The sequence below is a fragment of the Acipenser ruthenus genome, unplaced genomic scaffold (genome assembly GCF_902713425.1).
Source record: "Acipenser ruthenus unplaced genomic scaffold, fAciRut3.2 maternal haplotype, whole genome shotgun sequence".
Classification (NCBI taxonomy): Eukaryota; Metazoa; Chordata; class Actinopteri; order Acipenseriformes; family Acipenseridae; genus Acipenser; species Acipenser ruthenus.
In genome coordinates this window covers 721,772-732,871 of record NW_026708728.1, presented here as the reverse complement: position 1 = coordinate 732,871, position 11,100 = coordinate 721,772, and the positions used below count along the sequence as shown (strand labels likewise).

The following is an 11,100-nucleotide window of genomic DNA, read 5'->3' as shown; positions in this document are numbered from 1 at the left end:
TTTATTGGCCGGTTTGACAGACGTGATTAGCGCTACCTTCTCTTGTCCAAGATTAGTGCCAATCGGGGGGGGGGGGGGGGGGGGGGGTCAGTGGAACCAGCAGATATAGATACATTTATGCAGTATACAATAGATACATAGATAGGAAGCTCCACGTGGTAGAATAACACACGCAGTGACTGGAAGGAATGCAATGGAACGGATGTAACAGATAGCAGCGTTACTATTGACGTTGTAGCCAGTCCGATCAGTTCAGAGGAGAGAAAAGGGAGTGGGGGAGACAGGTGAAAGAGACAGAGAGGGGGTGAGGAGGGAGGGGTGGCTTCAGAAAGAAAGGAAAGGGAGAGGAAAGAGGAGAGCTGACAAGGCGGGTTAGGATAGAAAGAGATGGAAAGAGGGAGAGAGAGGGAGGGAGGTAGAAAAGGGGTGGGAGACCAAAGGACAGGAGAGGGAGGGGTGAGAGAGAGACGTTGAGAAGGAGAGTGGAGAGAGAGAGACAGAGAGTGTCTGGTGTACACTGGAGATTTGATAAAAGTACAGCCGCCTTGCAGGCTACGGTAAGGACAAGTTCCCGTGTCGCTCGTCTTCTGGGAACGCGTTATAATATTTCTTTTCTCGGTTTTGCCACGGTGTGGTTTGTATTTAAGATTGAGACTCTAGACGAGAAGCAGACGAGACTCAAAGGTGCGCTTTGGGCAAAAGAAGAAAAAAATGAGATTTTAACTCCAGTAGGAAAAAAAACAAGAATTCCAAACGGCTTTGGAGATGAAGAGTTTGGAGATTTAACAACAAAAGGTAATACTTCCAAAGGAATATATATATATATATATATATATATATATATATATATATAATATTTCAATATGTTTGTAATCGAGCCATTTTTTAACAATGTATGTATCTGTATCATATATATTTGTTTTAATTCAAGCTCATTTTAAAGATCGCTGGGGACGATTCTGAAGTTTGACAGACGATGCTATTCGATGGTACATCACTGGACTGGGTGCATTGTAACGGATGAAGAATGGTCTTTTATCGGAAATAAATGGAAGTGAATATTGACAAATCTCGCAGATGTTTTAGGTAAGCCCGTTCCTTTAGAACGCCCCTTGTTTATATAGTAATTGACGCTTAAAGGCCGGTATATTTCGATACTTTTACCAGCAGACAGTATCGCTAGAAGAAGTATCCTTCAGAATATATCGGGCTTATAGTGTAAAATGTAATTATATTGTGTGCAGTTATTAACAGGCTTCTGGTATTAAAGGGAAACACGATGCGTTAAATGTCTTATTACGATGTCGCATTTAACACACATTTGAAAACAAACGACGTTGTCTTAACTGACAAATTAATTGTGTTCAGGCTGTAATATTTATGAATGTATCGTTAGTATATGAAATATAGAATGGGTTGCTCATATTAGGGACACGTTGTCACCTTTGTTTTTTGGTAAGGATGTTGCTTTATAGAATATAGGACGGTTTACATTGTGTTTGTTTGTTTTAGAATATAAATATATTTCTACGATTTGTTACTTTTTGTAACTATAATAATTCGTTGACAAAACGCCTATGAAAGCGCGTTCCTGTGTTTATACACACCGTTGATTTCTCTGTCTACACAGATGTAGGATAAGTTTCAAATATAAAACAAAAAATGTTAAAAATAGCTTTGCACAGTTAGATGCAGCAGTGTGTAGTGGTTAGGGCTCTGGACTCTTGACCGGAGGGTCGTGGGTTCAATCCCAGGTTTGGGGGACACTGCTGTTGTACCCTTGAGCAAGGTACTTTACCTAGATTGCTCCAGTAAAAACCCAACTGTATAAATGGGTAATTGTATGTAAAAATAATGTGATATCTGTATAATGTGAAATAATGTATAATGTATAATGTGATATCTTGTAACAATTGTAAGTCGCCCTGGATAAGGGCGTCTGCTAAGAAATAAATAATAATAATAATAATAACAATAATAATGCGTCATCTTCAGAGCTGCATCGTAAAGATATTAATTTAATTACAGAGGGAGTAGTTTATATATAGTAATAATTTATATCATATATATATATATATATATATATATATATATATATATATATATATATATATATATATATATATATATATATATATATATTACTGTTTATTTACATAACCGATAAAATACATAACAGCAATATTTAATAATTACACTCCTTTTCCGGTCCTTTTTTTTTAACACAAACTCACACAGTAGTCTCGCTAAGACGTTTCGAATAATGATTCACACAAATACACATTGGTTCAGTTTTCTTCTACTGGAATTATATTGCCCTTTTAAAAAAGCCTTGTACTGTAAACATAACTGTAAAACCAAAGCGCGTTAAACCGCGCAGCTGGTCCGTGAAGCAGTAAACACGAATCGTGTTATCCGAATTTATATTCTGTTTTTATTCCAGAACAACGCCGCATTTATTCAGAAGTGTTTTCCTTGAACACGAGTTATAAACCTCACCCACAAACTCTGTAATACCTAATCAAATACACGATGACTGTGTTTTATTTTAACACGCCGTAACTTTCTGCACAGTGCAGAAATGCGTTAGGGAATAACGCGAAACTCAGACGGCGCTGCGGTGTTAGTCCTGTGGATCTCTAAAGGGACCCACGTGAATGGACGTCGTTAGATGGAAAGCGTTGCCAGACTTTTCAATATTCAATATTTCTGCTCGGATGGATCTTGTTTGCTTGCATGGAGTTGAATAAAATACAAATGCGGGAATTTTTCAACAGCTTTGTCGTGGTGGAGAGTTTTCTTTTAACATTAAAAAATAGTATAGTTTTATATTTTTTAACAGTAAAGCGTATTTCTTTTTTATTCGTGGGATTTTATGAAATATAAATTCTAAATCATCCTAGAACCGGTATGATTTTAAATAAATGAGGTCCTGGATGAATAACAATTCACTTCACACTTTGAATCCCAAATTACGATTTTTTTTCTTTTTTTAGGTCAACAAAATGCATGCTGTAAGTGCGCGTCATTTCGGGGGCTGAATTATCAGTCAGTCGTGACATTTAAACTGTAACAAAACGCTGTTTCTATTATACATTTATCTTAATATCATGTGGGTTTTTTAAAGTTTTTTTAAGTTACAATGTTAGTGTAAAATACGTTTAACAATTATGTAGGTCTACTTTAACACGGAAATATACATTCAAAATTATCTACACATTTTATGACGTCAATATTAAGGTAAATCTTAACAATACGGTTTTGTTTTTTTTACAGTGTAATAAAATATGAATACGCTTCTTACTGGAGGAGAAGGGATTTGCGTGAACGTTTCCTTGACTGAATACTTTGCCTCTGAGTTCATGGTTTCCAGCTGGTTTCACGCAGCTGGATATCAGCACGCTAATCTGGTGTTATTTTAGGTAAGACTGCGAGTATAGGGTTTGTGAAACTATAGCCGCTAGTGTCAGTACCCGATCTGATTAGAATCAGTCGATTGAATGCGACGTTATCAAGGAAAATCATCCCATAGGAATGGACCAGTAGGTACCTGCTCGCCTCCCAACAGGTGGAGTCGGTCCGGATCAAGCGCTTTAATGGACGTTGGGTATAGTAGCCGCTAGAGGGCGCTAACAATGTAATAATAGTAACCGTTTAATAGTAACGCAGTTAGTTTTAGGTGTAGAGATTAGGTTTAAGGGTAGAGATTACGTCGGTGGTAGACATTGGGTGTATGGGTACAGGGTAGATTTAGGGGTTAGGAGGCTAGCAGGTACCTACTGGCCCATTTCTATGGGATGATTTTGCTTGATAACGTCCCATTGAATCGATTGATTCTGATCAGACCGACTGGTAAGGAGGTCCACTTCTGATCTCTCTCTCTATCTCTGTGTGTGTGTGTGTGTGTGTGTGTGTGTGTGTTATCGTTATGGATACATGTTGTAGTGCATTAGACCACAATTAAAAAAACAATGCATTGATTAACTGGAATGTGTTGTAAAGTAATGACCGGACACCGATACTCGGTATTGGAATTAAAATAAGCAGCGTCATCGTTCTATTGTAAGCAGGGTCGTTTTGTGGTTCATTATTCAGTGCGGTGTCAACGCTCGCAGATTAACGAAACGAGATTTCGTGGTTTTAATTAAGATCCTCCGTCCAGCTCGATTTACAGCATAGAACCTTTTAACAAAATCAAATCAAGTCGGCAGGTCTTTAAAAAAAAAACACACACACACATCAATCCAAACGGGACAGGCTCGCTCCTGCATTTCACTAGAAGCGATTATCACGAGGAAATCATCTTCTGCCCGGCCGTAAGAGAAAGAGAAAGGGGGTCGAGTGGATCGATTCACAGATAATATACCACGCAGCCGTGTGCAGTTACTACAACACCAGCCCCCTCGTGGCTTCTGTAGTTTTGATTCGTGGTGCGTGTGAAATCAAAACACTGGAACTGGGAATCTTGAAGAAACTCGTCAAAATATGCAAATTAGTGATAGTCTAATTTAATCATTATTATTATTTATTTCTTAACAGACGCCCTTATCCAGGGCGACTTACAATTGTTACAAGATATCACATTATACATTATACAGATATCTCATTATTTTACATACAATTCCCGATTTATACAGTTGGGTTTTTTACTGGAGCAATCTAGGTAAAGTACCTTGCTCAAGGGTACAGCAGCAGTGTCCCCCCCACCTGGGATTGAACCCACGCCCCTCCGGTCAAGAGTCCACAGCCCTAACCACTACCCCACACTGCTTAATCGCGTTGATGTTAACAATAATACCAGATAGTGTTAGTGTTTTTTTTTTGCATGACATTGCATTAAAACACCTTCATTATGTACACTTAATATTGTGTATATATATATATATATATATAGATAGATAGATAGATAGACATATATATATATATACACACATACATACATACATACATATATATAATGTATGTGTATATATATATATATATATGTCTATCTATCTATCTATCTATCTATCTATCTATCTATCTATCTATCTATATATGTGTGTGTGTGTGTGTGTGTGTGTGTGTGTGTGTGTGTGTGTGTGTGTGTTTGAATGAGGGGAATAATGTAAAAAATAATTATTGCCCAGAATTTCTTTTGTAAAAAAAAGACAAACTGCAAATGTATTTTTAGGACGGAAAGTCACAATAAAATAGGACATTGTTGTGCTTGTGTTTTATTAGAGTGACAGCACGTCTCGGAACTGTGGTTTAAATTGTGGGTTTTGTGTTAATGGATGTTTCTCGAGATCTGTTTAGCTTTGAAGTTATTTTATGTTTTTAGTAGCCCTAAATACAGCTGCATTGTATTACGTGTATATTTTAACATTCAACACAATCAGAAAACGTTAAAAAATGTAAAAAAAAAAAAAATCGAAATGTTTTATGAAAGTAGCTGTAGAATCATCATAGGTCTTACCTGTTTCGCTGTTGCATTGGCTGTACGGGTCTCAAATGTGCGGTTCTGAAAGAAACGCACAAACAAGCATTTTCATGTTAAAACACGCTGTCTCATCCTACTACACAGGTTCAAGAAAGTTCTCAGTTTGTATGCATTATTTCAGTGTGTCTGTTATACTTTCTGGGTCAGCAGTGTCCTCTGGGTAATAGCATGCTTCAGGCACGCGCATTGATCAGCTTCCACCGGCACCGTTGAGTCGAAGTGTAAACGACTGACCTGTGGAGGCCTTCAATTAAAAACACGACATGCATTCATTTCATCCTTTTCTTCTTTAAGTAATCTCACATTTTGAAGTAAAATGCTTTGCTGTCATTGGTGTTCATTTTATTTATGGCTGTGAAAGCACAGAGCAGATTTATGGTTCGCTGTGCGGTAACAACTTTGATCAAATATGTGAGGGTGGCGTTCTGTCACACACGTGAGAATGGACTAATGGTCTAACACACTAACGACAAAGCCATGCGTCTTATATTGCATGTCAGGCCATTCTCTCAGGCGTATGGGGGGAAAAAAGTTAATTTAATACATCTGATGTGTCATTTTCCATATATATATATATATATATATATATATATATATATATATATATATATATATATATATATATATATGGCCAACATTTTTGCATCACTTAGAATTTTAGTATTGTGATATTTTATTTAACATAATTGTAATCAAATAAAATGCAGAATGATATTGCATAAAAGTAGTTTTTGTTGGTTTTTCATTTAAGTATCTAGGGGGGAAAACTACAAAGTGCTGGTATGTAATTCAATATGTTAACAAGGGAACATTATTCAGCAGCTTTCATTGGACTCTATGAAGCTGAGGGAGTTCATTCTATATAGATGGGGTGTAATTCAATATGTTAACAAGGGAACATTATTCAGCAGCTTTCATTGGACTCTATGAAGCTGAGGGAGTTCATTCTATATAGAGGGTGTGGAATTCAATATGTTAACAAGGGAACATTATTCAGCAGCTTTCATTGGACTCTATGAAGCTGAGGGAGTTCATTCTATATAGAGGGGGTGGAATTCAATATGTTAACAAGGGAACATTATTCAGCAGCTTTCATTGGACTCTATGAAGCTGAGGGAGTTCATTCTATATAGAGGGGGTGGAATTCAGTATGTTAACAAGGGAACATTATTCAGCAGCTTTCATTGGACTCTATGAAGCTGAGTGAGTTCGTTCTATATAGAGGGTGTGTAATTCAATATGTTAACGTAACATTATTCAGCAGCTTTCATTCGACTTTATGAAGCAATATTAGTTCATTCTATTGCAAAACATTTGGCCAGAGCTGCATGTACCCTTCAAGTCAGTCTGCATGTCCTAATAGCTAATACATGGACTGTAATTGACACAATTCTCCCTCTCTACTGCAGTTCTTTTTCAAGGATGAAGCTGGATTGGAACTACAGTTTGCCTTCTAAGAACAAAGGAACCCAAGTTGGTTGAATCAGCAACAGAAAGTGAGACGGGCATACTGAGGGACAGCAAATGATGGATTTCTACCAACACAACAGCCAACCCCAGAACCCCCACCACCATCAAATCAACTCCTCCGCGGGGACCCCCTGGCAAAGGAACCAGTCTTCAGCCTTCTCCCCCAACTCCTCGGCGCCCCCTGCTGAAGACATGATAGTCACTGCGGTCATCGGAACGCTCCTGTCTCTGATGTGTGCCATCGGGCTGGCAGGTAACCTCTACACCCTGGCGGTGGTACGCAGAGGGCATGGGAGGTCCTCCTCTTCTCTGTATGTCCATGTTCTGAACCTGGCTTTGGCTGACCTGCTTTATCTCTGCACCGCCCCGTTTATCGTCTATGACAGCTTCGCTCCGGACTGGGTGTTCGGGGAGGCCGGCTGCAGAGTCCTGTTGACTCTGGATCTCCTCACCATGCACTCCAGCATTTTCATCTTGACCATCATGAGCTCTGAAAGGTACGCGGCCATCGCCAGGCCCCTGGCCGCAGCCGGGAGGTCCAGGGGCTATCGGAAAGTGGTGGCCCCTTTAGTCTGGGTCCTGTCCCTGGGTCTGACCTCTCCCATGATGGCCATGGTGCATCTGGAGGAGCGGCTCATGGAGGACGGGAGTCTGAGGAGGCTGTGCTCCCCCACGTGGAGCGAGGAGGATTATAAAATTTACCTCACGGTGCTTTTCACCACCAGCATCCTGGCTCCGGGGGTCATCATCGGGTTCCTGTACGGCGGCTTGGCTCGAATCTACTGGAGATCCCAGACCAAAGGGAATGTGGGTCAGGGGCAGTCGCGGCCTCCCAAACACAAGGTCCTGTACATGATCTTCGCCATCGTGCTGGCCTTCTGGGCATGTTTCTTACCGTTTTGGGTCTGGCAGCTGCTGCCTCTGTACCGGCCGGAGGCCCTGCGTTTTTTACCCGTGCGAACAGAGATTTACATCAATCACCTGGTGACCTGCCTGACCTACGGGAACTCCTGCGTGAACCCTTTCCTGTACACGCTACTGACCAAGAACTACAAGGAGTACCGCAAGGGCAATGCCGGGAGTCACCACAAGGGGGCAGTGGTGGTCATGCTGGCTTCTTATCCCTGCAAGAGGGGGACTGGGCTTAGCGAGGCAGGGGTCGGGGAGGCTGGGAGGGCCGGAAGTGGGAAGATTTTGGCCCCCAGCTCCGCGACTGCAATGGAAACTGTTATCCGCTCATCTGGTCACATGCAGGGGGCAGTATAGGACAGGGGTGAACCTGAAGAGCCGCAGGGTCTTCTGGTTTTTGTTTGTAATTGACCAGTGTGCTTTATTTGAGTTCACAGCTACTCTGGGAAGAATTACCTACCATGAATAGTCAAGCTATTCCAAGGCATATTTTAAGGTGGGGGTGGGGGGGGGGAGTAATTTAGCTTGTATTTTAATTTGTTCTGTATATTTTTTACATTTTATAAACATATTTAAATATTGTAGATAGAAACTGGCATATAAATAAATTATCTATAAGATATGAATGGCTGAGTAAATTTGACAAAATACGTTGGGAGGAAAAAACGTGTTGATAAATAATTTGGTAGTTTTTTTTTTTTGTCTGTGCTGTATATTATACAGATTTTTTTAATGCATGCTGGAGCACTAGCTTACTGTTCTGCCCAAGAGACTTTTACATTGTGCATAGCACCCCCTGGTGAATTATACGGCAATAGCCAGTAAGATAAAACTTCTGGTAAATGCTAGCAAGTCTTCAGAAAGGTTTCATTTGATGGTTTGTGTGCATTTTTTTTACGATATACGATACACTGTAAATTCTGTATATTAAATATATGACTTTATTAATTGAAATGCATGTTTTTTTTGTTGTTTTTTTTAAAGATGGGTAGCTTTCTGAGAGGTGATTAAGAATATTGTGTTCAGCTCTGGTCACCTCGTTACAAAAAGAATATTGCTGCTCTAGAAAGAGTGCAAAGAAGAGCGACCAGAATTATCCAAGGTTTAAAAGGCATGTCGTATGCAGACAGGCTAAAAGAATTGAATCTATTCAGTCTTGAACAAAGAAGACTACGTGGCGATATGATTCAAACATTCAAAATCCTAAAAGGTATAGACAATGTCAACCCTGGGGACTTCTTTGACTTGAAAAAAGAAAAAAGGACCAGGGGTCATAAATGGAGATTAGATAAAGGGGCATTCAAAACAGAAAATAGGAGGCACTTTTTTACACAGAAAATTTTGAGAGTCTGGAACCAACTCCCCAGTCATGTTGTTGAAGCTGACACCCTGGGATCCTTCAAGAAGCTGCTTGATGAGATTCTGGGATCAATAAGCTACTAACAACCAAACGAGCAAGATGGGCTGAATGGGGCCTTCTCTCGTTTGGAAACTGTCTTGTGTTCTTATGTTCTTATGTTCTTTTATTGCTGGTGATAAATTTCACTTGAAGTACACAGAGGGAGGTAACGACAATCTAATATGTATTACAATCACTCTAAACAGCTGTGCCATAATTTTAGATCTTTTATTTAACATCGTGTTCAAAGAAACTACAAAATGATATCGCATAAAAGTCTATACCGGAAGCCACAATAGTAGCACAACAGTATTTCATGTTAGATTTCGAAATGGCACATCTTTTTCAATTTGTGTCAGTTTTCCGTTAAACTACAAAGTGGTGTGTAATTCAATATGTTAACATAACATTATTTCATTCGAAATGTGTTAATTCTATAGGGTGGTGCAAAACATTTGGCCAGAGCTGTCGATATCGTTGTGGGTGTTTAACTGTGCGTCGTTTTGTAGTACAGGGCATCAGTCACCTTGTCTCATGAACGGTGCCTTTGTTAATTTAATTAAATTAGCCGTCAGACCCAGAAAGATGGATGGTGGACGGGTTTAAGACTCTATCGGCTGTTTACGTCCCGCTTGAAAATTAAATTTAAGGGGCGGACAGTTTTAAAAAGAAAAAGTACCCCCGCTTAACAAACCTGAGATTAAATATTGACTTTCATTTGTAACTCTTGTGTCGACGTATTGTTTTGTACCACTGCGTTATATTGGTTCACAGGATCACAGCACAGTCTCGCTATATTATTATTATTATTATTATTATTATTATTATTATTATTATTATTATTATTATTATTATTATTATTATTATTATTAATAATAATAATAATAATAATAATAATAATAATAATAATAATAATAATAATAATAATAATAATAATAATTTATTTCTTAGCAGACACCCTTATCCAGGGCGACTTACAGTCGTAAACAAAAATACATTTCAAGAATCACAGTACAAGTAATAATACAATTAAGAGCAAGATAAAATACAATGACTTCAGTTCTAGTAAGTACAAGTATATGAAAAATACGAATCAATAATATATATAAACAGTTTGCTTGAACTTTCTGGTGTTTGATGCCAGTCTTCATCGCATGATGTTCTTCATTAAGAGAAGCAGACAGAGGGAAGGAGGCGTCATTGATTGGTCGACAGGCTGTAAGCATGACTGGTTACTCAGATCCCCCGGGCTCTTACCCAAACCAGAGAGAGCATCTTTCCTAGCAAGCAGTTCAGTGATCTTCATGTGCGGTGAAGACAGATAGGGACACTGCAATGGCGATGTAACGATCCTGTATTATACAGATAGGGACACTGCAATGGCGATGTAACGATCCTGTATTATACAGATAGGGACACTGCAATGGCGATGTAACGATCCTGTATTATACAGACAGGGACACTGCAATGGCGATGTAACGATCCTGTATTATACAGACAGGGACACTGCAATGGAGATGTAACGATCCTGTATACAGATAGGGACACTGCAATGGAGATGTAACGATCCTGTATACAGATAGGGACACTGCAATGGCGATGTAACGATCCTGTATTATACAGATAGGGATACTGCAATGGCGATGTAACGATCCTGTATTATACAGACAGGGACGCTGCAATGGCGATGTAACGATCCTGTATTATACAGACAGGGACGCTGCAATGGAGATGTAACGATCCTGTATTATACAGACAGGGACACTGCAATGGCGATGTAACGATCCTGTATTATACAGACAGGGACACTGCAATGGCGATGTAACGATCCTGTATTATA

General features: G+C 39.3%; 1 protein-coding gene across 1 annotated transcript; it reads left to right on the top strand.

Annotated features, from left to right (window-relative positions):
• The first annotated feature begins 464 nt into the window (after positions 1 to 464).
• LOC117409983 (urotensin-2 receptor) lies at positions 465 to 8,809 on the top strand. The gene is made up of 3 exons (XM_034016308.3): positions 465 to 795; positions 932 to 1,086; positions 6,892 to 8,809. Exon 3 carries the CDS (start codon positions 7,007 to 7,009, stop codon positions 8,216 to 8,218), a length of 1,212 nt encoding a protein of 403 aa, XP_033872199.3. The 5' UTR covers positions 465 to 795; positions 932 to 1,086; positions 6,892 to 7,006; the 3' UTR covers positions 8,219 to 8,809.
• The last annotated feature ends 2,291 nt before the right edge of the window (positions 8,810 to 11,100 follow it).